Raw genomic sequence first — 25,571 nt, forward strand, 5'->3', positions numbered from 1 at the left:
ATCCCGCCCCCTTGACCTGTCCGTCCTCCCTGGACTGACCTATCTACTCCCTACCTCCTTACCTCCCCACCTACACTCCCCTTTACTGGCTCCATCCCTGCCTCTCTGACCTGTCTGTTTCCTCTCCACCTAGCTTCTCCTCTATCCATCTTCTATCCGCCTCCCCCTCTCTCCCTATTTATTTCAGAACACCCTTCCCCTTCCCCTCCCCCATTTCTGATGAAGGGTCTAGGCCCGAAACGTCAGCCTTCCTGCTCCTATGATGCTGCCTGGCCTGCTGTCTACTGTTCCACCACTTGCTTCACTTAAATCCCCTGGCTACAAAAGCATAGGAGATTCTTCTTTCCCTACAACAGATGGAGGCTGTCAGGCTGACAGAGTCTCCATTACACTGGGAACAGCAAACGTTTTTTAGGTGATGACTTTGTAAATCACTTCCTCCAGGCCAAAGAGTATGATCACCAACTTCTGTTATTTTCCGTTTTAATTCTCTATCCAATACAAACCTTAGTCCTCGCCCTCCTGAACTATTCCAATCAAGGCTGAGGAACAGCAGCTAATACTTCAATTGGAAACTTCAGTTTTCCACAAATGACACAGAATTCAAAAATTCAGATCACAACTGCGAATTCCCTTTATTGGAGAAAAGCAGGGGATGGTAATAAGCCTTTAGTGAATCAGTCCTAGTTTCTACCTCATCACTGGACTTTCCATTTCTCTTGCCCCTTCATCATCCCGATTTCATACTTGCTGAAAAGGTTATTGCCAGCATTTTATGTTTTTATTTAGGAAGTCTGCCATTTAATTTAAACCCCCAATTACAGTACTTCCTGCATTTGACATGAAGGAGTCACACTGTATTGTCCTATCATTCCCAATCCTTTTCTTGCATAATATTTGACAGTTGTTGCAATATTATCTGTATTCTTTGCTATTCTCTTGATGTCCTCTCTTATATACTCCTATACAAGCCATCTTTTAGATTTAGATCACTTACCACATCCCTGGTTACTCGGTGTATACTACATATTCTCACCCCTTATTTGTACCGCATACCTTCCTAGATAGCTCCCACTATTTCAGTTGAGTCAGTTAAGCCACTTAAAACCATCAAAACTTGAAATCTCGAGATTTCAGCTCAGTACTGAGCAGAATGCCAACAGTGGCAACACAAAAGGAAACTGCAGGGATCCAACAAGAAATCCAGAGCTGGAGCTCGGTAGGTAACCTGAAGGTGAAAGATCACCATGAGACAGTATCTAGGTAAGGAAGAGGAACCAATCTTTGAAGGCAATAGTTTCAGAATGTGAATGCCACAGGCTATCTAACAAAAACAACAACATAACAGAACCAAGCAAAGGCAGTTCTTTGAAGTTAAATGATGAGGAAGAAAAGGATGGTATTGTCAACCATATGGGCCAGACTGAGGAAGGAGGAGGATATCAACCATGGGCATACAGAAGTCATCTCTTTCCTTTGTATAAGCATTAAAGTGAAAAGAAAGAAATTGGAAATAAGGGGCATTAGTTTAAAACTTCATGGATAAGTAAAGCAGAAAAGCAGCATTCAAAAAAAAAGAATGGAAATAGACGTCTGTTTTTTTGTAACTATTTGCAGCAACCATCAAGTGAACATTTTGACCCAAAAGTGCAGGACAAACATTTAAATTAGAGTTCACATCAAAATACCTTGGTCATTCATACTGTCCATTATGGTCATCAGTTTCTTTAGCCTTGCCATAGACTCTTGTTCATTACCTTTGCTCATGAAATCAGTTCCAAAGCCAGGGATCATACCCTTAAAACAAAAGCATGAATGTTGTTAAGCAATGGAAACAAATTCATTGTAGAAAGAAAAATGTACTTGGCTGCTTCAGAAATTGTCAGGGAACAGTGAAATTTGCAACAAAACCAAAACGATTCAAGTCATAAAGAGATGTACGCAGTTACACAACACAAAGCCATTTTCAGTACAAGAAAAGTTATTACTTTTTTTTGGAAATGCCTTCGTGAGTTTTATATAGCCCATCTTAAGATGTTTAATAAGAATGCTTGTTTAACAAGTCACACCAGATTTCACTTTACCTACGTGCAGTGTAGAAAATATTTTAAACGCACCATTATTTGACTGAAAGGCCCCATCTTCATAATGTTTTGAAACTGTTCATACATATCTCGGAGTGTGAACTGACCTACGAAATAAATAGCAATTTATCAATAATATCGGTTTTAAGTTCTCCTCTTTAAAACCGCCCACCATAAATTAATACTCACCATGTTTAAGCTTGTCTATTAATTCTTCATTGTCATCCAATTTCAGCTCATTTACCTTGTCTATTAAACCTTCAATATCACCCATACCTGAAATATAGAAAACTGAAGTTTTAGTGCATGCCACATTATTCACAAATATATACAATACAAATTATTGGAAAACGTACCAAGTAGTTTGCTAATGAAGGGCTGTGTTTTGAACGGTTCAAAATCATCTATGTGCTCTCCAGTACCAATAAAAATTATTGGACTTTTGGTGGCAGCCACTCTGTAACAAAATATGAAACTTTAGCACTTTGCACTCCCTTTCTTGCAGGTGTCAGGCAGCTTTCAGTTCAACAAAAAATGAGGCAAGATTTCCATTTACCTTAAAATTTAACTAATACTTTTGCCCAAAACTCAACTATAATTGGAATAAGACATTTTGTTTAATATTTGCTGCAGTTTATGAAGCAATAGCTACCAGTGTAATCAGTAGCTTCCTGCCTCATATAGCTGCTTTAAAAGCAAAATCTTGATAATCTTCAGACATTTGTCCTCAAGTTTTTCTTCTTTCTTGAAGAATAGCATTGCTAAAAGCCAAGAATTATATTCCAACATTTGAACAGAGTCAACAATCCAACTGCAATTAGATAAATTGCACATGTTATTTTAGCATGTTGTAATTCAGTTCATTTAGCAACAGTTATGTTGAGACAAAATAACCAAATACAAGCTTTGGGACAAGCAAAGGCCTTCAAATAATAAAACGTCTCTAAACGTAAAAATATACAACACAACTAATTTGATAAATTCAAAAGATCTTAGTGTGAAACATTGTACTTTTGCCTTAATGGTTTAGTTAAATCTTAAATTTGGGCATAGTTTTCAGTTAGAGGAGACAAATAAAACCAGATTCAAATTTTAAAAGCATTTTGAATGATGTATGAAAGCCACTTGGTACCTAGAGTATGCAGTCACAACGTGGGAAACTTGCATATGCGGTTTATCATTTATAAACAAAGGTTTGTCAATTTGGAGAAGCTATCACAAAATGGGCACTGCAAAACTAGGGTTTCATAAACCAGACATTTTCCTAGGATTTTAAAATAAGTTTGACTGCATGTACATATCTTGGTTCAAATATCCACTTTTGTTCAATTTTGCTTTACTTGAAGACTGCACTTGCTGTTGTCCCATGATACTGCACCAGTGTTATAAACAATGTAACCCTGTATGATAATTAAAGAGATAGTGGAGGCACTGGTCAAAATATTTCAAAACTCACTGAATTCTGAGAGTATGCCAGTGATGTGAAAAACTATTTACATTATACAGTGCTCAAAAGGGGAAGGAGACAAAGAAAGAAACTAAGCCAGGTAAACTAACATTTGTCATTAGGAAAGTGCTGGTCCATTATTATGAAAAAGAGCACATTTTGAAAAGCTTAATGCTATCAAAGAGTTAACATTGTTTGTGAAATGGAAGTCACGATTGACAAAATGTTAGAATTCTTTGAGGAGATAACAAGCACAGTTGATAAAGAGGAACTAGAAGACGTAGCGTATTTGGATTTCTAGAACGCATTCAATAAATGTGCTGCAAAGGTTTTTGTGAAAGATAGGAGTTCAACAGTATTGATGGTAACACATTAGCATGGATTAAGGATTAGTTAACACAGGAAAAAGAATTGGGTTTAATGGGTCTGTTTTAGCTTTGAAAAATGTAATTAGTGGAGCATCACAACAAATCAGTCAAGGGCTTCAATTATTTCCTATCCATATTAATAGTTTGGAAGGTGGGCACAACAGCCATTAAAATTTGCTGACGATACAAATCAAATGGAATCACATAAGGAATTTAAGGGATATAGATTATTTGGATGAGTGCACAAGAACTCGGCAAATGGAGTTTAATGTAGAAAAGTGGCAGGTCATGCACTTTGTTGGGAACAATCAAAAGGTAGATGACTACTTAAATAAACAGACTCCAACAAAGTATAGCACAGAAGGATTTGGGCACAGTGCTTGAAACTCAAAGATTAGCATGCAGATGTAACAGTTAATTAAGACAGCAAATGGAACTTTTATCTTCATTGTTAGGGCGTCAAAGTTTAAAAATATAGTATGCATGTCACAACTGTATGGGATGTCGGTGAGGCCCCACCTGGAGGACCGTGTACAGTTTTGGTCCTTGTATTTGACAATGAACATTCTGGTACTGTAGGCAGTTCAACCGATTATTGGATGAAGGAGCTGGGTTATGAAGACAGCTGATCAGTTTAGTCCTTTGTTCGTTAGTTTTGAAGAATGAGGGTGATCTTATTGAAACATCCAAGATTACGTTGAGAAGATGCTTCCACTTGTGAATCTCATGAATGAGACTCATGAAAGTCTGAAGTTTTCTACCCCAGATGGTTGTGGAGACTAGATCTTTGGAAGTATTTAAAAAGATGTATTGTTGAATTATTAGGCAGTTGAGGGCTATGATAAGCTGGCATCAAAGAAGAGTTGAGACCTGGATGAGATCAGCCATGACCTCGTTGAATGGTGTTGCTGGTTCAAGGAACTAAACAGCCTACTCCTGCTCCTATTTATGTTACCTTCTAATATTAATACTCCTCCCCAGTCACATGAAAAACAATTCGTATGTCCTAGCATTTTCCACCCAATGTGAAGCTTGGTCCATACCGGAAACCTAATTCCGTACACCCTAACATTTTTACGCAGTAACTTGTCGAAAGCTCTCCAACTCCATGTTCCACAGTTGCTATATTTCCCCATCAGCTACGTTTACCATCTCTTAATGCAACTCTCATCAGGTTTGTCAATTATAACCTTCTTCAGTGAAATCTGTATAAATTGTTTCTAACTAAATTCCCTTCAAATAAGTATCTAATTTTATCTTTAAGACTCAAAAGTTTTACCCCAACTGGATTGTGGCTATACAGATCCCCCACAACTTGAAAATGGTCACAACATTCAGCACTCTTCAATCTAATGAAACATATCCATTCTCAATACCTTCAAATGCTTCGACATTTCTTCCCTTCACCTTGCTATCATTTCCCTCATGAACATTAGCATGCAATCAGGCAGGACTTGATGCCCTTTCCACTTGGACTTCATCTAGCTAATTTTCTTTTCATTTAAATCTCCATTCTTCCACTGTAACTAAATCTGCTCACAACTTAACTCTTTGCCAGTATTATTCTTCAATTCAAATTACTTGTTAAGCACCAGTAACTTTCAATTATACCACCTACTCTTCCGTCAGGACTCCCGTTAAAAATTTTCTTGCTGGCAATTTTGCAAAATACTTTCCAGATTCTACCTTTTTTCATTCAGATTACGAGACTGTGTCCTTCCCTCAGTGATTCTTTTTTGAAAAGGAATCATACCAACTGCCCCATTTGTTCTTTTCAACTTTAGTTTGTTTCTAACTTCTCGATGTACAGCACTTAGTACCTTCATTTAAATTCCATTCTTGATCTGTAGATGTGTTAATTCCTCCTTCGCCTCAGCCAACTCATTGTCTTTATGAAATTAGGTCTAATACAACCTGGCACCCATGACACTGTAGTATAATTTTCCTTTTCTATTAGGATTTTTTTCTTGGGATATGGGGATCACCGGCATGGTCACCATTCTAATCATCCCTGTGAAGGTGGTAGTGAGGCACCTTCAAGAACTGCTGTTGTTCCTTGTTGTTAGTTTGTCGTGATCAATAACTGGCAAAATGAACACACAAGACTTCAAATTCCAACTGACAGTAAAACTAAAAGCAACATTATCTAAACATTATTCAGTCGTTAATTTACACTCAACTACAGAAAAGTTTTTCCTATTTAATTTTTAACAAGACTGAAAATCCAATACCACGGTTATGCCTTATTCTGTTCTTTTAGTGGACATTTTTTAATCTCTTCAAAGCCAGCCTAAAGCTCTATGGTTTTCAATGCCGAGTACATTTTCTTTTCCTGGTCAGGTAATTTCATGATAAAAAGTTACCCTGGAGAATGTTCCCTCTAACACAAACAAGGTGTTGAAGTCCTCACAGACTATCTCTCTTCAAGTTAATCATAAGGTACCATATCAGTTTTGCACAAGAAATAATAAAGACAGCATTTTCTCTGCTTGAGGTGCAGGCCTTTTGTCTCTCTGCTCCCCCTCCCAAACCAGAAGCTTGCAGACTGACTGGTCTTAAGAGGATCACTTCCATTATGATATCTCAACGGCTTTCTTTTGATTTTCCTTTCCCGATGCTCATCCCCATGGCAATGTTAATCACATGGGACTTGCATCCAAGTAGAAAGCCAAATTGGCAATCCTCTAGACCCAAAAAATCATTTTACATTGGAAACATAACATGCTTAATACCTCCCCAAGAGACCTAGAGACTAATAGTCCACCAGCAGCCACAGTGACGTTCTTACTACCGTCTGAAAGCGTGAAAACGTCCATTTCTTTCCAATAAAAGAACGCGGGGACCCCTTGAACAAGCAAGTTACCCAAGATTATTGTCAGGCAGAATTCAGAACGGAACTCACCATTCCTTCATTTTATGCTAACTTAAAGAGACACTGCCAAAACCATCTTATACACTTAACATTCGCAAAATTGTGGTGTAATTACATGCACAAGATTATGTCCTCTGGTCCTACATTCTCCCACAAGGGAAATCACCTCTCAGTAGCTCCTCTGTCAAGTACCCAAAGCATCTTGCAGGTTTCAAACAGGTCTCCTCTCATTCTTCCGAGCTCTGAATACAAGCCTAACCTACTTAACCTCTCCTCATTAAGTTGTCTCTCCATACCCGGCACCAACCTCAAGAACATTCTCTAGACTATGTCCTGTGCATATCTTTCCTCAGATAAGGGGCCCAAAACTGTTCACAGTATTCCAGATGTGATCTGACTAGTTCCTTGTATATTTTCCAAATATCTCCTTATTTTTGTATTCTATTCCTTTTGAAATCAAGACCAATAATCTACATGCCTTCCTTATTACTCACTGAACTTGAATGTTAGCTTTTTGTAATTTCAGGAAATGGTCTGTTCAGAATCTGAGGAGAAGCAAAAGCTGAATACTCATCAGTCAATCAGCAACAAACATTCCCACTTCTAACCTTACAGAGGAAGCAACATTGATGAAGCAGCTGAAGATGGATGGCTCTAGGACACTACCCCGAGGAAAGGCTTTTGTGGTCTAATGACAGTGTCCCTAATCTGAGCCAGGAGGGCTGGGTTCAAGTCCCATCTGCTCTGGAGGTATGACACAGTACATTGGAACAGGTTGAATTTAACCAAGGCTGTCAGAGTTTGGATCCAATCATAAACCTTATTGTTAATTTTCCCAAATTGCTCTCACATATTTAAATCCTCTATTAATATTTTTTCCACTTGCAACTTGGTCCATCTCTCCATTGTCTTGCAGCCAGTTAGATAGCCACTGTTACTCATCCCGGTTCCATATGTTTCGACCTTAACCAAAATCTATTTTGTGGTCCTAAGGACTTTTGGGAAAATCTCGTCACACATTACACCTACCACATTAAAGAGGTGACATAATTGATCAGTATAAAGAACAAAGTATTAAAATCAAGAATTATTCCAATCCATCATCTTGATCTGCCTGTTATATTTTCCTCCCAGTTGTGTAATGAAACATTGCAAACGTATTAATCACTTCAGTTGGTCTCTGACCATGACTAAGCAAGACACTTTACGGTTCAGAAATATACAGAAATAAGGTGCGCATTACAAGAAGAAACAACTCCATTTCTGACCTACAATTCCAATACTGATGATTTCTATTTAGATGTTATCATATAGAGTAAGCTGATCTCATAGAATGGGGAGTCGTGATCGTAGCATGATGAAATTCACTTTCAACTTCAGGATGAGAGACTTGGGTTTGAAACAAGCCTTTTTAAACAGAGGCTTTTACAAAAGTCTGAACATAGAGCTGGCTAAAGTGGACTGGGAAAATAGTTTAAAAGGCATAATACATGAGCGAGTGAGAAGTAAAGACTATGAGAAAGCACAATTCATAGCTAACTAAGTTAACTAAGTTAATAATGGTATCACATTGAAAGAAAGCGTGTACAGTGTTGCCAAGAGAGCCCTTGTGGGATAGTGACAGTGTCCCTACCTCTGGGTTCAAGACCCACATGCTTTATAGCTGTATCATAGCATGTCTGAACAGGTTGATTCAAAACACATACAATGTTGCTACGATTTTCACCAAGCACAAGGCACGTTAGAAATTAGTTGAGAATGACTTAAAAATAGAAAGATGTTAGAAGATTGACAGTAAACATAGAAGGAATTTAGAAGACAGACAATAGAGATTGCATGTTTGTAAACTAGAGTGTCACAAAAATTAAACAGTGGTCCCTTAGAGGGTGACGCTGGGATTAGAAATTATGACAAATTAGGAAATGGCAGACATTGTCTTGAATCAATCATAATAGAAGAATTAAAAAATATTTCAATAATTAGAAATCAAGGGGGAAAAAAAGGGAAGAAAACAAACAATAATCACCAATGCAATATTCCTCAAACACATTACTGTGTATATGGTGTGCACTGTGCATTCGTTGAATTGAATTGAATTCGTTTTATTGTCTGGGTGGCAAAGGGAAAAAGAGTAGAAACAAAAGTAAAACAAAAGTAAAACAAAAAAAGGAAAGGAGGCGGGAACGACGGGTCCCAGCCAAGATCCTGCTTGCAACCCTGTTACTCCACCACCAGCCTGCACTGAAAGGGTGCTTTAGCGATGGGGAGAGAGTGTGTGTTTAAGGTTTTGGGCAAGTGCCAAACAAATGGACTCCTTTGTCCTGAATGCTATCGAGCACCAAAAGAGGTACACTCATCCAGAGTGATGGAGGGGATTCCATCACACGTAACTTGTCCCCATACAGTTGAAAGCTTTGAGGAAATCAGACAAGTTATTCGTCTGCACTTGTAACCGCGATGTCAGTAGACACTTTTAATCAACCTGTTTAGATGTGTTGTTGAGACAGTGCTGCAGCGAGTCACTTCAACTCAGGCTTTCTAACCCAGAGGGACAGGCATTACCACTGCATCCAAAGAGTGCTCAAGTATATATCTTGTCAAGTTAAGTTTCCAGTAAGATCTATGATGTTGATGGTAGAGAACTTAGTGATGGTAATGGTGTTGAATGTCAAGGGAGCCCACAAAGTAGATTAAGACAGGGTTAAGCTGCAACATATACCAGATAGTTCGACTCACTCTTGCTTCAAAAGATCATTGCCTGCCATTTGTGCAGTGAGAGTATTTGCCAGTTACCAGCTCTACATGTTGTTCAAATCTTGCCCCGTATAGAGACGGGTGCCGTCACTATCCGAGTGGCTGCATATTATGCTAAGCAATGTGAAATCATTAGCAAACGTTCCAATTCTGACCTACTAATGGACGAAAAGACGCTAATGAAGAGCTGAAGATTAGTGCCTTCGGTCCAACCAACGTGAAGAAATGATGTAATGTCCTTGGACTGATATGACTGACTTCCAAAACAATCATTTTGGCCAGATTAATTTTTTGTCAAAACAAATTATCCATGCTTCTTTACTTTTGACATTTTTGTCCATTTCAGGAGATGAAACAAAAACAACAAAATAACTGATTTAAAATTAAAGCATGAACAATTACATTCCTCAATTATCTTTAAAAGTGAAAGGTGAGGCTTGTATCAAACAAACCAAAGACCTGGAGAACTATCCACAAGCAAGAGTCAGCTCATGACAGTTAAATGCAAGTAAAAGAACGAGACAAAAAGGTTCAGTTTGAGCCAACTTAAAGAAAACAAGGCATGAGGGAGTACAATAGCTAAAACATGACAATTGCCTGAAAACCATACAAGACAACGATGCACAAACTCCATTCACTTCATAAAGTGATGTCCCTCCTTTATCAAACACAGCCTCCTTGCCTTATAAATTCCGTAATTAGAATACCAAGTGTACTTGGTTTTGAGTTTTAAAAAAATCCACTGAAAACTCAATTTAAATTATTCAAACATGGCATCCAATTATTTCAGTTTTGAAAAGGATTTCTGTATCTTCATGACTGAGCCATTTATGAAATTGTCTTGTTCAAAATTCAAAACAGCTTTTTTAGTTGAAAGAAAACTGGACTACTTACGCACTGAGAGCACCTCCTCCTTTGGCATGACCATCAAGTTTAGTTACAATGACTGATGCAACATCCACTTTATCTTTGAAAGCTTTTGCTTGTGCTTCACAGGCTTGACCAATTGAGGCATCCATTACATAAACAATGTTGTCTGGTTGCTAAAATAGATTTCAAAGTTAGTTACCTATTTTGTACAGTCACAACTTCAGAAGACCTTGAATATGCATTCATGACCAAATTTTAAACTTACTATGGCATTTGAAACTTGTAACATTTCTTCAAATAAAGAGTCTTCTTGTTTGTGTCGACCACTGGTATCAACAATTATAATCTCAAAGTTTTCTTTTTTAAACTTCTCTACACCTTCTGCAGCTATGACCACTGGATCCATTTCTGTATAACTGAGTAAAGAAAAGAAACCTTGGTTCATTTCTGATTTGCACTATAATATTCCCTCTCCCTTGCCATGTAATCTGCATCAATCTTTTTTTCTCCAAATGAATACAAGCAAGCTACAGTCAGCACAATTCTAGACCGTTCCCTGCAAGCATGAATCCTATTCACCCTGGAAAACCGCATATCCATTCATAAGAGTACGACCACTGCAGCTGCCTCAGCATGCTCACAGAAAATGAGATCTGCCAAATATATTCTTGCATTGCAAAAGCCAGAAATGTACTTAGATGTTTAACACCAATTGCTAAGAAATACATTTGAACTCCGTTATACCAAGTCTGCAACTTTCTCAAGTTCCAGAAAATCGAACAATTTTAAGCTATTGAAAATAAGAATTTTATTTTTCAGGATGGAGCGATTAAGCAGAGTGTTTGAAATTAATATGAGCTAGATGTTATATTTTATTATGGTTATAACCCAAGCACAGTAACTGAGAGACTTTACAAAATACACCAACAAGCTCAAATTTCGGGATGCGTTCTGAAGAAAGGTAATAAATTGAAACATGAACTCAGTTTCAGTCACCATAGACATTGCCTGACCTACTCAGTATTACCAACATTCTGTTTTTATTTCAAACCAGAAATGAGGTTAGTTTACCTCGTTCTACAAGATGGTTTCTTGTAGAAACTATTTGTTTGGCTATAGTGCATTTCTGTCAGGACAATTTTTACTGGAATGAGTTGACTGAATGACTATAAATTGAGAGACCTGGATGTCCTCATACATGCTTATACCTCAGTGACGGTGTATGTGAGGCAGATAGTCAAAAAAGCAAATGGTGTGTTAGCCTTCGTAATAAAAGGATTGAAGTACAGGGATGTCTCACTACTTATATAGGGCCTTGGTAAGACCACATCTGGAATACTGTGAGCAGTTTTGGTCTCCTTATCCGAGGTAGGATGATCCTGCTGTACAGGGAGTGCAGCGAAGGTTTACTAAACTGACTCCTTGAAGTTGAGACTGAATATGAGGAAAGGTTGAATTGGCTAGAATTATGTTCACCTGAGTTCATAAGTGTGAGGGATAACTATAAAAACTTAAAAATTCTAACAGCAGATGCAGGAAACATGTTCCCGATGAAGTGGATGTCCACAACTAGGGGTCACAATTTATAGGATATAGAGGGTAAAACATTTAAGACTAAGATGAAAAGAAATTTCTTCACTCAGAGCGGTGACCCTGTGGAATTCACTGCCACAGAAAGCAGTGGAGGCTAAAACACTGTACCATTTCAAGGAGTTGAATATGGCACTTGGGGCTAAAGGGACCAAAAATATAAGGGAATGCAGATACACAGAGTGCTGTGATGGATGAACAGGCACGATCATAAAGAATGGCAGGAGCAGGTTCAAAGAGCCACTGTTTTCTATATTTTTAAGGAAACTGAAATACAGCTTCTCAAAGAGAGCTTCATTGGGAACAATGAATTGCTTGCACTCTTTGGTCTGCATTAAAATCTAATTGTTTCTCATATCCCTGGGTTTGTCTGAGGTACCCGCATACCATGGAAGAAAAAGTCTCAAAACTTCATGGAATTCAGTACACCCAAAATTTTTCATAATGTTTTACCAGCTACTCCAAAATCAGAATTGAACAAATATTGCCATTTGAAAATTCCCTAGATTACAACTAATAGGAATCATACATAGACTTGTTTACTTAATATTCAAATAACATGATAAAATATCCTTCTACCTTCCATAAAATGGAATTCTTGCTTTAGTTGCATTCTGTTTCAGCTGGTCAAATGCACCTGCAGGACAGAAATGTAAAAACATGTCTTGATCCAAGTTCTACTATCCTTGAAACTCAACTCTATTATTTTCCTTGTCTATGGTATTAAAGTGACATGTGCAAAGCAACAATCAGATTCCAGATCATTTCAGTTGAGGATAGCGTTTACGTAAGTCGTCAGAAGCACGTCTTCAAAAATTAAACATTTTATTTACAAGTCTAACCAAAAAGTAACACTTCAAAATTTAATCCAAAATCCAACTTTTAAAAGCAACAATACTGTTGCCCAAACAAGACAATGCATCATTATAAGATAGTTATCTCCAGAATTATGGAACAGTGCCTAATCTAGAAACAAACACACTTCGGTTACAAAATTTACACAGCTAGCTAATCAAAACCAGTGTCATTTTAAAATCATCATCATACCATGTGGTAAACAAAGTGAACAGAAATTTCACTGCAATTTTTTTTAAGGGTTCCTGACTCAGAGAAAGGAGTTGCCTATTTGAGGCACAAGAGGAGAATTTTTTGTCTTTGAGGATAGTGAATCCCTGGAGTTATTTACCACAGGTCTATCGAGGCTGTGTCATCAATTATGTGCAAGACTGAGTTAAACAGATTATTATATCATGAAGGGAATCAAAGATTATCAGATTAGCCATGATATCACTGAATGACAGAGTGATGCCTTATAATGCTATTATCCTCATGATGACCGAAATCCAGGAATAACTATTCAAAGAATTTCAGTTTATCCATGATTCTTCAGCTAAGACAACGCACCATAAAATCATGGGCAAAATACTTCAAAACTGAAGTCAATTGAAATAAGAAAGTCAGCTGTATGCAAGATTCACTCAATATACATAAAGATATTATTGCTTAATTTTAATTTTAAAAAATTAATCTGTACATAACACAAGAAACAATGAGCAAGCATCTCCTTCCATCAAGTCCTCAAAAACAGGAAGAGAATGAAGACAGATTATTCCCATCAAACACCAGGTACAATGAATAATAGAACCAAGGGACTGCACCAATTTAATGTTTGCAACCAAATGCAAATTAGTACGAAGAAAGTAATCTTTTTTAAAAATAAATCCCTCGGCTTCTGACCTTCATTGGGTCTGCAGCAGCAGCCTCTGATTCTACACGAAGGATGCACCATTCATCATAAGGAAGATAAGGATGGTATCAAATTGAAAAAGGCATTCAATGTTACTAAAATTAGTAGGCTAAGAAAAATTGTAAGTTTTAGAAACCAGTAAATGATACTTCTAAAAAATGAGAAATTGGCACATGTTAGAAAATTGACAAGGAATATAAAAACAGCAGTAAAAGCTCCTTCGATGTTGGAAAAGAGGAATTGAAGCAGGCACTGGTCCACTAGATCATAAAACTAGGGAATTAATTAAGAAAGGTACTTTGACCAAGTATTTTATGCCCATCTTCAAAGTAGAAGACTGAAAAAAGCATTCCACAAACTGTAGAAAATTAGCAGGGCAAAGGAAGATCAGAATTTGAAACAATCAGGAGCATAAAGAAATACCACAATAAAAAAAGTAGCCTCAAATACTGACTGTCGTAGAATCATACGGTACAGAAAAAGCTACATTAAATCTACATTAGTCCCATCTTCCGGCAATAGGTCCATGGCCTTGAATGTTATGACATTTCAAATGGTCATCCACATACTTTTTTAAAAACAATTTGAGGTTACCCATGTCAATTACACCCCCATAATTACAGACCCCTGGCACCCTCTGGGTGAAATCCCCTCTAAACCTCCTGTCTTTAATCTTAAAATGATGTCCCCTTGTTATTAACCCTTCAACCAAGAGGAACAGTTGCTTTCCATCTACCTTGTCCATGCCCCTCAATCTTATACACTTTTATCGGTCCGCCCCAAACTTCTCTGCTCCAAAGGAAGCAACTCCGGCTTATCGAGGCTCTATTCATAGCTCCAATACAATCACATTGTTCCTATAGTGTGGTGACCAGAACAGGACACAGTATTCCAGCTGTGGGCTAACCAAAGTTCCATACAGCTACAACATATCATCCCCGCTCTTATTATCTAGGCTTCAACTTATAAAGGCTAATATCCCATATTCCTTAATGGTGTTATTAACCTGTACTGCACCTTCAGGGATTTGTGGATAAACACCCCAAGATCCAACTGATCCTCTGAGCTTCCTGGTGTCCTGCCATTCATTAAGTATTCCCTTGTTTTGTTACTTTTGCAAAAGTGCATCATCTCACTTATCAGGATTAAATTTCATTTAAATTGGTGTATGATAGAAAACTGGCAAGAAATATAAAAACAACAGTAAAAGCTCTGTCTATGTTGGAAGAGAGGAGCCAAAGTAATGTTTGGTCCTTTACAGCATGAGGAGGGAATTAATAAATAAAGGGACTTTGATCAAGTATTTTGTACCTGTCTTCACAGCAGAAGACAAAATCTGCTCATCTAACAAATCCAACTGTATTCGCACGTATCCCAAGACCTTCTTCTTCACTGCCATCACTGGGCCAATCTTCATGTCATTCGCAAACATCATTCCTACCCCCACCCCACTCTCATCTACATCATTTACTTATATCACAAAACAATAAAGAGACCCAGCACCGATCCATGTAGTATGCCACCGAGCATAGGCCTGCAGCCACCACCACGCTCTATCTCCTGTCAATTGGCTGCTAAGGCAATTTTGGATCCAATTTGCCAAATCTCCCTGGATCCTATAATGCTTTTACCTTCTTCAATCAGTCTCCCATGTAGGACTTTGTCCAAGACTTTGCTGAAATTCACAAGGTACATCAACTGCACTACCCTCATCATAAACTTGATCATTTCTTCAAAAAAATTCAACCAGATTTGTTAGGTTCAACCAGATGTGTTAGGGCCCTTGGATCTAATGGACTACAAATAAAATAGCACTTTCGGTCAGTGACTGCAATTGTCATTACACACTGAAGCAACGACATTTGGGTAAGATCCCAGATTAGAAAAAAAAACACAAATTATGTACCACTTTCAAAAAATGAGACAAATCAGGTAACTGTAAGCCAGTTAGCCTAAGATCTGGCATTGGGAAAATGTTGAATCCATTATTTTAAAAAAAAAGTAGTAGCAGGATATTTAGAAACCATAATACAAAGTCAACAGGATTTTTGGAAATGGAAATCAAGTTTGACGAACTTGTTCATTCAACAGGATTGATAGAAGGGGTTTGAAGAACCAGCATCTGCAATGTTTTTGGGTTGTCAAAAGGCATTCGATACAAGTGCCATGTAAAAGGTTACTCCAAGGGAAAAAAGGAACATGACATTAGGGGCAAAATTTACATGAATGCCAATTCAGGAAAGTTTGATAAATGAGTCAATTCCAGGTTGGTAAATTCTAACTAGAGAAGCACAGGGATTCAGGGCTGAGAACCCAGTTATTTACAATCTATATTATTGACATGAATGAAGGGAATGTATTGTAATAGAGTTGCTGAGAATACAATCATTAGTCAGAAAGTAAGTTGTAAGGATGACATAAAATGTCTTCAAGGAAATATAGTTAAGCAAGCGTGCAAAATTTAGCAGATCAAATAGAATTTTGAAAAATGAACAGAGAAATGGATTTAAGTGGAAAGAGATACGAATCTTAAACGTTAGCGGGTAGGTGCAGCAATGAATTAAGACAGCAAAAGGAATGTAAACCTTCATTGCAAGGGGGATGGAGTATAAAAGTAAAGCAAGTCTCATTACAATGCTACAGGACGTTGGTGAGAATATCTAGAGAACTGACTGCATCCTTGGTCACCTGGCCCAAGGAAAGATATTGCAGTGGAAGGAGTTCAGAGAAAATTTGCCAGGAGGATTCTTAACAACAGTTGAGAGAGTTGGATGTTTGCTCATTGGTCCACAGAAGAATGATCCATTCTGAGGAGGCTTAACAGGATAAATGCTGAGATGATGTTTCTCCTCAGTCAACCTGAGATTAGGGGACAATTTAAAATTATGGGGTCATCCATTTAAGACAAAATTAAGAATGAATTTCTTCTCAGGGTTCAGAATTCCCTTGTACAAACTGCAGTGGACTCTGGGTTGTTGAATTTTTGAAGGCTCAGTCAGACAGATTTTTCATCTGTAACGGAGTTGAGGATCATGGGATCAGGCAGGAAGGTTGAGTTAAAGCCACAATCAGATCTTATTTCAAAGTGGAGCAGAGTCGACCAATTGGTCTACTTTTTTTTTTTATTTCTTATGACCACCCATTCGAAAACTCATTGTTAAGGCTAGAGAATGGGCGTCTTCAATATGGTTAAAGATGCTGCAAATAAAATAAGAGTAGCCTTACAGATAGAAAGTTTTCCCAGTTCCAGCCATATACTTCAATCTGGACATTGGCAACAATCAGCAAACTTAGTGGTTAATGTTCCATAATACAGTTTTGACTGAATCAATCACTTTAGGGACTTAGTAAATTATTAAACTAAGAAAATCATATTTGCTGAAAATGTTCCAGATAAAAAAGTCTCAAACAGATAAATTAAATTTTAATAGATTAATATTAAACCAAGCTTGTGAAAAACAACGTACGCACCTGCTCTAAATGTGTCCGCACATATTAAGCAAGTCTTCCAGCCTTTCCGTTGGAAATAGTATGCTAGCTATATTAAAAAAATTGGTCTTGTGACAGGTGTTGAAACAAGTAGTAAAAAAACTACAATACAAGCAACGGCAGCCTCCCATACTAAAAAGAAAATCATTTCTAAAATTAATTTTCTGCTTAAACTTGAAGTGAAATAAGCACGACTATGCAAACACATCAATTTAAAATCTTGATGAATAAAATTCTCCCACAGCTTCAAGTTACAGTTTAGTAAACTTTAATAAACTTTACTAAAGTTAGATCATATGGGATTCAGGCAGAGTTTGCCAGTTGAATACAAAATTGGCTTAACGGCAGGAGACAGACAGAGTAATGATGGAGGATTGTTTTTCAGACTGGAGGCCTGTGACCAGCAGTGTTCCACAATGATCAGTGCTGGGTCCACTTTTGTTTGCCATTTATACAAATGATTTAGATGAGAATATGGTTAGTAAGTTTGCGGATGACACCACAATTGCTAGTACAGTGGGCAGTGAATGTTATTTACGATTACAAAGAGATCTCGATCAATTGGGTCAATGGACTGAATAGTGGCAGATGGAGTTTAATTTGGATAAATGCAAGGTATTGCATTTTGGTAAAACAAACCAGGGCAAGACTTATACAACTAAACGTTGATCCTTGGGTAGTGTTGTAGAACATAGAGACCTAATTTGTTGGAAGTTTGTGTCAAATGTAGACATTAAGAAGGCGTTTAGCACCCTTGCCTTCATTACTCAGACCTTTGCATATGGGAGTTGGGATGTCATGTTGAGTTTGTAAAGGACTTTGGTGAGGCCTCTTAAATAGTACTGCGTCCAGCTCAGGTTGGCCTGTTATGGGGAAGATATTATCAAGCTGGAAAGGGTTCAGAAGCAATTTACCTGGATGTTGCCAGGAATGGAGGGTTTAAGTCATAAGGAGAGGCTGGATAGGTTAGGACTTCTTTAACTGGTGCATAGGAGGTTAAGGGGTGACCTTCTAGAGGTTTATATAATCATGAGGGGTATAGATAAGGTGAATCTTTTCTCTAGGGTGGGGGATTTCAAGAATATGGGGTGTATTTTTAAGGTGAGAGGAGAAAGATTTAAGAAGGACACGACTGGCATTTTTGTTTTTAAACAGTGTGGAATGAACTTCCAGAGGAAGGGTGGATGTGGGTACAGTTACAACATTTAAGAAACATGTGGGTAAGTACATGAGTAAGAAATTTGAGAGATATGGGCCAAGCGCAGGCAGGTGAGTCTACTTTAGTTTGGGATGATGGTCGGCACGGACTGGCTGGACCAAAGGGTTTGCTTCCATGCTGTATGATTCGATGACTCAATTCTAAAATAAATACATTTCAATTTAGAATTCTGAAAATTATAGGAATGTAATTTGAGAATTAATTACCACAAATATAATGAAACTTGTTTTCTTTTGTAAATTATTGATAAAAATCCAAAACTCCTTACAATAAAAGGAATTCATTTAAACTTAGTTAACTTCACGGATAAAAAGTACAAGAAAAGGAGAGGATCATGTCTTCTCTTTCCATTATTGAACAGGCAACCATTCAGGATATATAGTAAAACAACAAGTAATTTTTGTTCAGTCTCTGGCTCTTAGATACAAATACCTCTGTTCTAGTATCCTTAAACTTTATTAAGTCTCAACACCATTTTTATTTTAAAACTTTAATCGACACCAGCTTGCACTGATCTGTTTAGTGGTCAAGCATAGAAATGAACTATAACCAATTCTCCAATTACAACAGAACCACTCTTTCTACCAGCTATCTCCTAATTGACAAGCCAACAATGGGATTAGATTTAAAATCGAAGAAGGCAAATGTTAGACTTCAAATGAGATATTCCAAAAGGGGAAAGAAAAATCTAATACCTTTGTACATGTTGTAGTTTTACCACTACCTTGAAGGCCAACAAACATGATGACATTTTGTTTTCCTTTTGTGGGCGTCCATGCTTTAACTCCTGGATCTACAAGCTAAATAATACATAAATGGCAATATATTTAATTCAAAGAAGAAAAACATGTAAAAATCGCATTGCTCTTGGTGGTTGAGATACCTTGACAAGTTCCTTGAATACAGCATGCTGGATCATTCGTCTTTTGTTGAGGCCAGAAGCCATTTCTTCCAAGTCTATAGCTGCTCTAAAACAAGTTTAGCAAAACAATATAATAAACTTTTAAAAAATTGACAGGTAAACTGTTCAGTGAATTATCTATGCAGAAAATCATCAACAAAATGGTATGTGCAAGAAGCAGCATTTAAATTTGAGATTTGTTTAAAATGTAAGTTATAATAAATATCTGTTAAAGGTACAGTTGGCAGAGAGTCTTTCAAACAGCACGTCAGAGGACAAATAGCTGATTTGGCTCTTTCTTTTAGGAATAATATCCTCACAGAAGCATGAAAAAAAGTGTTAAATTTACTATTTTGGACCATAGCTCATCAGTGTATCATTACAAATATGGTTAAACCAAACTATTAAGATTTTTGTTCACATGTAACAGACAATATCAAACTGTCACTTGTCGTCACTTGCCATTATTGGTCAGTACAGTGAGTATAGAAGTTGGGATGTCATTTTGCGGCTGTACAGGACAGTGGTTAGGCCACTTTTGGAATAATGCGTGCAATTCTGGTCTCCCTGCATTACGAAGGATGTTGTGAAGCTAGTAAGGGTTCACAAAACATTTACAAGGATGTTGCTGGGGCTGGAGTGTTTGAGCGAGAGGGACAGGCTGAATAGGCTGGGGCTATTTTCCCTGGATTGTTGGAGGCTGAGGAGTGATCTTATAGAAGTTTATAAAATCATGAGGGGCAGGGATAGGCTAAATAGACAAGGTATTTTCCCCAGGGTAGGTAGGTCCAAAGCTAGAAGGCAAAGATTTAAGCTGAGAGGGGAAAGATTCAAAAGGGACCTAACAGGCAACTTTTTCACACAGAGGGTGGCGTGTGTATGGAATGAACTCTCAGAGGAAGTGGAGGAGGCTGGTACAATTACAACATTTAAAAGGCATCTGGATGGGTATATGAATAGGAAGGATTTAGAAGGATATGGGCCAAATGCTGGCAAATGGGACTAGATTTATTCAGGATATCTGGGTCAACATGGACAAGTTGGACCAAAGGCTGTTTCCATGCTGTACAGCTCTATGACCGTTTCTGTTTACAATCTATTCACATGCGCAATGTTTAGCTAGTATCAGGCATTATCAGGAGACCAAACTAACATTAGTGCCAAAAACAAACAAAATATAAGGATTCAGTAACTTCTCTGGTGAATCAATGTATTCATTTAACACAAAATTCCCAAACGTACAAGACTAAGGGGAAAATTAGTAAATGCACGGTGTAATTTTTTAAAAAATTGATTCACAGGACGTGGCCCTTGTTTCCTACCCAGCATTCATTGCCCATCCCCAAATGCCTAGATGGTAGTTAATAGTCAATCACATTGCTATGGTCTGGAATCACATGCATGCCAGATCAGGTAAGGATGATAGATTTCCTTGCCTGAAAGAAACCGGTGAGCCAAATGGGTTTTTCCAATAATCGGCAATCATTTATTTTTTCAGTTTTTTTTAAAAACCGATTTCAAATTCCACAATCTGTTGTGGAAGGATCAAAACCTTGGTCCCCAGAACACTAGCTCACGTTCTGGATTAATATTCAAGCGACAATACCACTATGCCATTGCCTCCCCTAGCTGTACACAGAACATACACAACCCCTCAGTGTATTTGAACTGCATTGTTAAATTATACAAGTCTCCAGATGCCAACCTACTACCTCAACTGAAGTGTTTCTCATTTTAATAATTCTGCATAAAATTTACCGAATTAAATTTGGTTACTTACTTCACATTTTCCCTAAGCTGTTTCACAAGTTTTATGTTGACATCTGCTTCGAGTAAAGCAGTACATACTTCCTTCAACATAGCATTCAAAACCTGAGAATAAAAATAATGAATTTTAATTGCTTTAGTAAAAATGGAGCACTCAAGTTGTTTTGTTTTAAACAAACTGCCAAGTTGATAGAACAGTGTACAGTGTTCAGCAGTATAGTTTGTTGATGGAAGAGATGCACATATAGAGTGAGGGAAGCAACTGTAATTCATTGTACTGTTATCAGTCATGTGATCCTTAAATGGTAATCCCCACACCCTAAACCTGTTTCTTACTCCTTGTATGTAGCCAGGCATCTCCATTTCCCCAGAACACACCAACATCCTAGAAGCATTTTTCGTTCCCCAAGAAATTCCCCATAATATGCCACAAACTTGCACTGTGCACACAAACTTTAAAATAGAAATTTATTTTTTCAGCTTTAACCTGAATAGCCCAATTGGCTGGAGAGTATGAAGCTTCAAAATATTATGCCGAGTTCAAAATTTAATGTGAACTGATTGTTGCATCAGGGTTAGGCCAATTTTATAAATAACTGGGGATCTGTGATCATCATACTACCTCTCCGGAGTCATTATTTAAATAATGGCCTAAACTGCTCTCTTGTCCTGAGTTTAGTTCAACAGTAACTCCAAGTTGAGGCTTAATGAAAGCTGTGGGACTAACACCGCAGCTGTAATGAATAAAGTTTGTTTAACAACTGTGCCTCAGTTATATCTTATCAAGCAGTTAACCTTCAGCAAAAATAAACATGACAGTAACTGAATTAGCCAGAACTATCGCATGTAAAGCCAACACCTTAACCTGTTGAAGAACCCGCTGAAGAAGGGTCCAGACCCAAAACGTCAGCTTTCCTGCTCGGCCTGTTGTGTTCATCCAGCTCTACACCTTGTTACCTTAATCTGTTGTGTTGGTTGCAGAAACTTGCAACTTGTGGACTCACTGCCAAGTAACTGCACTACATTGAAATAATAACTTGTCTATATGTACCATTTTCAAGTGTTTACACATTTAAAATTCAACAATCTATTTTTCTTAGTTTCTTTGAGAAGTGGCAGGAAAAGGATGACAGGCAGAAAGTGCAAAGCATATGAAGAACAAAACTTACAGAAAAGGACAGAAGTGAAAACATAGAAAATAAGACCAAGTATGCCTGGAAATGACTAAGATGCAAGTTCTGTTTTTTTTCTTTCTTACCTTACAGAACCAGGACAATACAGAATTCTGTATGTGATATTTTATTCCTAAATCAGCAAACATACTTCAGAGATAGCCAAAATGTTTATTTTTAACTGTGTATACTGCAGAACTTAAAAACGTACAGGTTTTGGATTTCAACTATAAAGTCATAAGAAATAAAATAAAAATAGGAGGAAACAAAGAATTACAGCATGTATAGTTTTCTAATCTCATCTGTCAAATAATCAGTCACGCAACAATTCTTTTTACCATAGCATAATTAGAACTATTTAAGACATCTAAGAAGTTTGATTTTTAATATTGCTGGATGACAGCTCTAAAAGGCAATATAGCATGTAGATAATTTGACGTCAGGTGCATCAATAATCTCCATCAAATTTAGACCACACAAACTTAAATTGGCACCAGTAAACAAAACGTACATTCCTCTCCAATATTCAACCCTTTTTCCAACCATTAAGAAATCACAAGTTAAAAATTTCATTTACGAACAACATGCTTACGTTAATTACAAAGTTCACAAAAAGTGTTAGGCAGACAAACGGGAGGTTGGAAGAACACAGCAGTCCAGGCAGCATCTGAAGTCCTGAAGAAGGGTAATATCGGAAACACTGACTGCTCCTTTCCTCCAGATGCTGCCTGGCTTGCTGAGTTCTTCCAGCCTCCTGTTTGTCTACCTTGGATTCCAGCATCTGCAGTGTTTTTTGTCTCTAATAACCAAAAAAAAAGTTAGATCTGAAAATATTTCACGGGTGCAACAATTGTTTCAGATTAGTAATATTGAGCAAATTTTGAGAACCAGATTATTATTTCCAAATGCTCAAATACTTGATGGTCTTATCAATAAGTAAATAGGTGCAGAATTGTTTTCTTTGTGCTAATACGACACTTAGCTTTAGCGACGGAGCAAGTACCGCATCAACTGAAACACTAACTCTCACAAATCACGAAGTTAAAATACCTCCTCATTGATGATGGTGGCATTGCTCAAGGATCGCAGAGCGGAGGTAATTTTTCTCCCCAAATCCGCTAACACCATTTTGGCCGCTTTTCAAGTTTAGTTGTTCTGTCGCAACAAACGAGATATGAGGCGATTGAAAGCCATATGGTTTACTTTTCTTAAAAAATTACAATATGAAATAAATCATCAATCGAGTCCGCAGTTTCTCCTAGCTGCAGCCGCCTTACCAAAAGAAACAGGATCCGCTGGGGGGATGAAGATACCAGCGGTCCGACAATTCCGGGAAGGAAAGCTGTGACCAGGGCTCCTCGGCTACAACTCGCTGCTTTTACTCCATCGAACCAGAGGCAGCAACTGCCAGCATCCAGATAGCAAAGACAGCCACAGAAGAGACTTTAACAGCTCGTATTCCTCACAGAAACTCAGCCTGAAACACAAACGCCAATAACAACCATTCCACCCAAACACAGAGAAGATCAAAGAAGTAACGTGACACCGAGGCCCTTACCACAAACACCGGGCCCAGGACCGCACCAACTAACAAACGTCACCATTAAGCGTGACCCCACCGTCTCACTCCTTCCTCTTCCGGGGTCACAAAGCTCCGCCTTCATCTGTCACGTGGCCTTCATTCTCGTGTGGAAGGGAGAAAGTTTCAGCAATGCGCATAGAATCAAGTGACAACTGGATTAAACCGCAGTCAGTACTGGGCCGTCTCAATTAACTACTGAGGTGATAAGGCACGTTCACAATTCCACTTGTTTCAGATTTGGGACTCTGGGGTGTCAACGAAAGACCCCCCACCCCCCCCCCCCGCACTCCCCGGACACGGGGGAGGGGGTGTGGTGGTTGGTGAAAGGCCCGCTGTGCATCCTAGACATTGGGGTCAGTGAAGGGCCTGTCTGTACCTTAGACCTTGAGGTGTCAGTAAAAGAGTCCTCCACTCCCTATATGCTGGAGATGTCAGTGAAAGTTCTCCCTATTAACATGGAGCCAGGTCAGTAAAAAACATCAATATGCTAAATAGTGAGGGTCAGTCTAACTCTCCTGACTATATTGAATAATGGAATGGTTATAGTGAAAAGGTAGGGCCTGTAACTTCCCTGTAGCCCTGCTTAGGATAATGAACTAAGTGACTTTTGAAAGCAATGATGGCATCTGCTTCAATCACATTCAGAAGCAGTGCATTCTAGACCCTAACGATTCACTGTGTAATGATTTTTTATAATGTCACTTTTGTTTCATTTGCAAATCACCTTAACTTAGTATCCTCTGGTACTCAATCTGTATGTCAAGAAACAATTTCAACTTTGTTGAGATTCCTCTTAATTTTGAATATATCAAATCTCCTGGGAGAACAGTGCCAGCTTGTCCAATCCATTTATGTAACTGAAGTTGCTTGTTTGCGGAATCACTTTTTTGAATCTTTTCTGATCACTGATGCCTCACAGCATTCAGTTTCAATTCCAGCCTTGGATGCCTGTGTGGAGTTTGCACACTCTTCTCATGTATACATGGGTTTCTGCCAACTGCTCTGGTTTCTTCCTACAGTCCGCTATTGTGCAGGTTAGGGATTAGCCATGCTAAACTTCCCTGTAGGGTCCAGGGATGTGCAGGCTAGGTGGCTTAGCCATGGTAAATGGGGTTGAGGGGGTGGGGAGGGGGGGGATCACAGAGATAGAGTCAGGGACTGGGTCTGAGTGGAATGCTGTTCTGAAGATCGGTGTGGACTCAATGGGCCTAATGGCCTCTCGCTGCACTGTGGGGATTCTAGGATTCTATTTAATTCCTTCACATCCTTTCCAAAGTATGCTGCTGAGAAGTAAGCACAATACTCCAGTTGACGAGGGACCATTGTTTTGTACAGATTCAACATAACTTCCTTTCTTATATACTAACTGCCCCTGTTTATAAAGCCATCATTATGTTTTTTTTTTAAACAGTCCCCTCAAGCTGTTTTGCCACCTTACTGATTTGAAGATCAACCCCTGGTCCATCTCTTCCTGCACCCACTTCAAAATTTAAAAAAATTTTAACACTTTGTCCTGATTCTTCTTACCAAATTGCTCCACTTCTCTGTATTAAATTTAATCTGCTACTTGCCTGGCTGTTTCATCGACTGTCTATATTCTTTTGACCTTAAACATCAGTACTCACAGTTCACATGTCAGGTGAAAACTTTGAAATAATACCCAGTTAGCTAAGTCTAAGTCATAAATAGATGTCAAGAACAACAGCAGT

The 25,571-nt window shown here is 38.1% G+C and overlaps 1 protein-coding gene across 2 annotated transcripts in view; it reads right to left on the reverse strand.

The window, feature by feature from the left end:
- Positions 1-23,963, reverse strand: part of srp54 (signal recognition particle 54) — a 40,745-nt gene extending 16,782 nt beyond the window's left edge. The window contains exons 1-14 of one of the 2 annotated variants that reach the window (XM_048599930.1): positions 23,839-23,963; positions 23,558-23,757; positions 23,331-23,435; positions 21,122-21,213; positions 19,324-19,408; positions 19,136-19,240; positions 17,204-17,270; positions 12,565-12,622; positions 10,661-10,811; positions 10,420-10,568; positions 2,441-2,541; positions 2,274-2,360; positions 2,118-2,191; positions 1,689-1,797 (exon numbers count right to left, since the gene is read on the reverse strand). In XM_048599930.1, coding sequence (XP_048455887.1) covers positions 1,689-1,797; positions 2,118-2,191; positions 2,274-2,360; positions 2,441-2,541; positions 10,420-10,568; positions 10,661-10,811; positions 12,565-12,622; positions 17,204-17,270; positions 19,136-19,240; positions 19,324-19,408; positions 21,122-21,213; positions 23,331-23,408 — 1,156 coding nt within the window. In that variant the 5' untranslated portion in view covers positions 23,409-23,435; positions 23,558-23,757; positions 23,839-23,963. Of the gene's footprint in view, positions 1-1,688; positions 1,798-2,117; positions 2,192-2,273; positions 2,361-2,440; positions 2,542-10,419; positions 10,569-10,660; positions 10,812-12,564; positions 12,623-17,203; positions 17,271-19,135; positions 19,241-19,323; positions 19,409-21,121; positions 21,214-23,330; positions 23,436-23,557 lie in introns of both variants that reach the window. The other variant, XM_020526625.2, reaches the window with a different exon arrangement.
- Between the last annotated feature and the right edge of the window lie 1,608 nt (positions 23,964-25,571).

This window comes from Rhincodon typus, chromosome 8 (genome assembly GCF_021869965.1).
Source record: "Rhincodon typus isolate 14 chromosome 8, sRhiTyp1.1, whole genome shotgun sequence".
Classification (NCBI taxonomy): Eukaryota; Metazoa; Chordata; class Chondrichthyes; order Orectolobiformes; family Rhincodontidae; genus Rhincodon; species Rhincodon typus.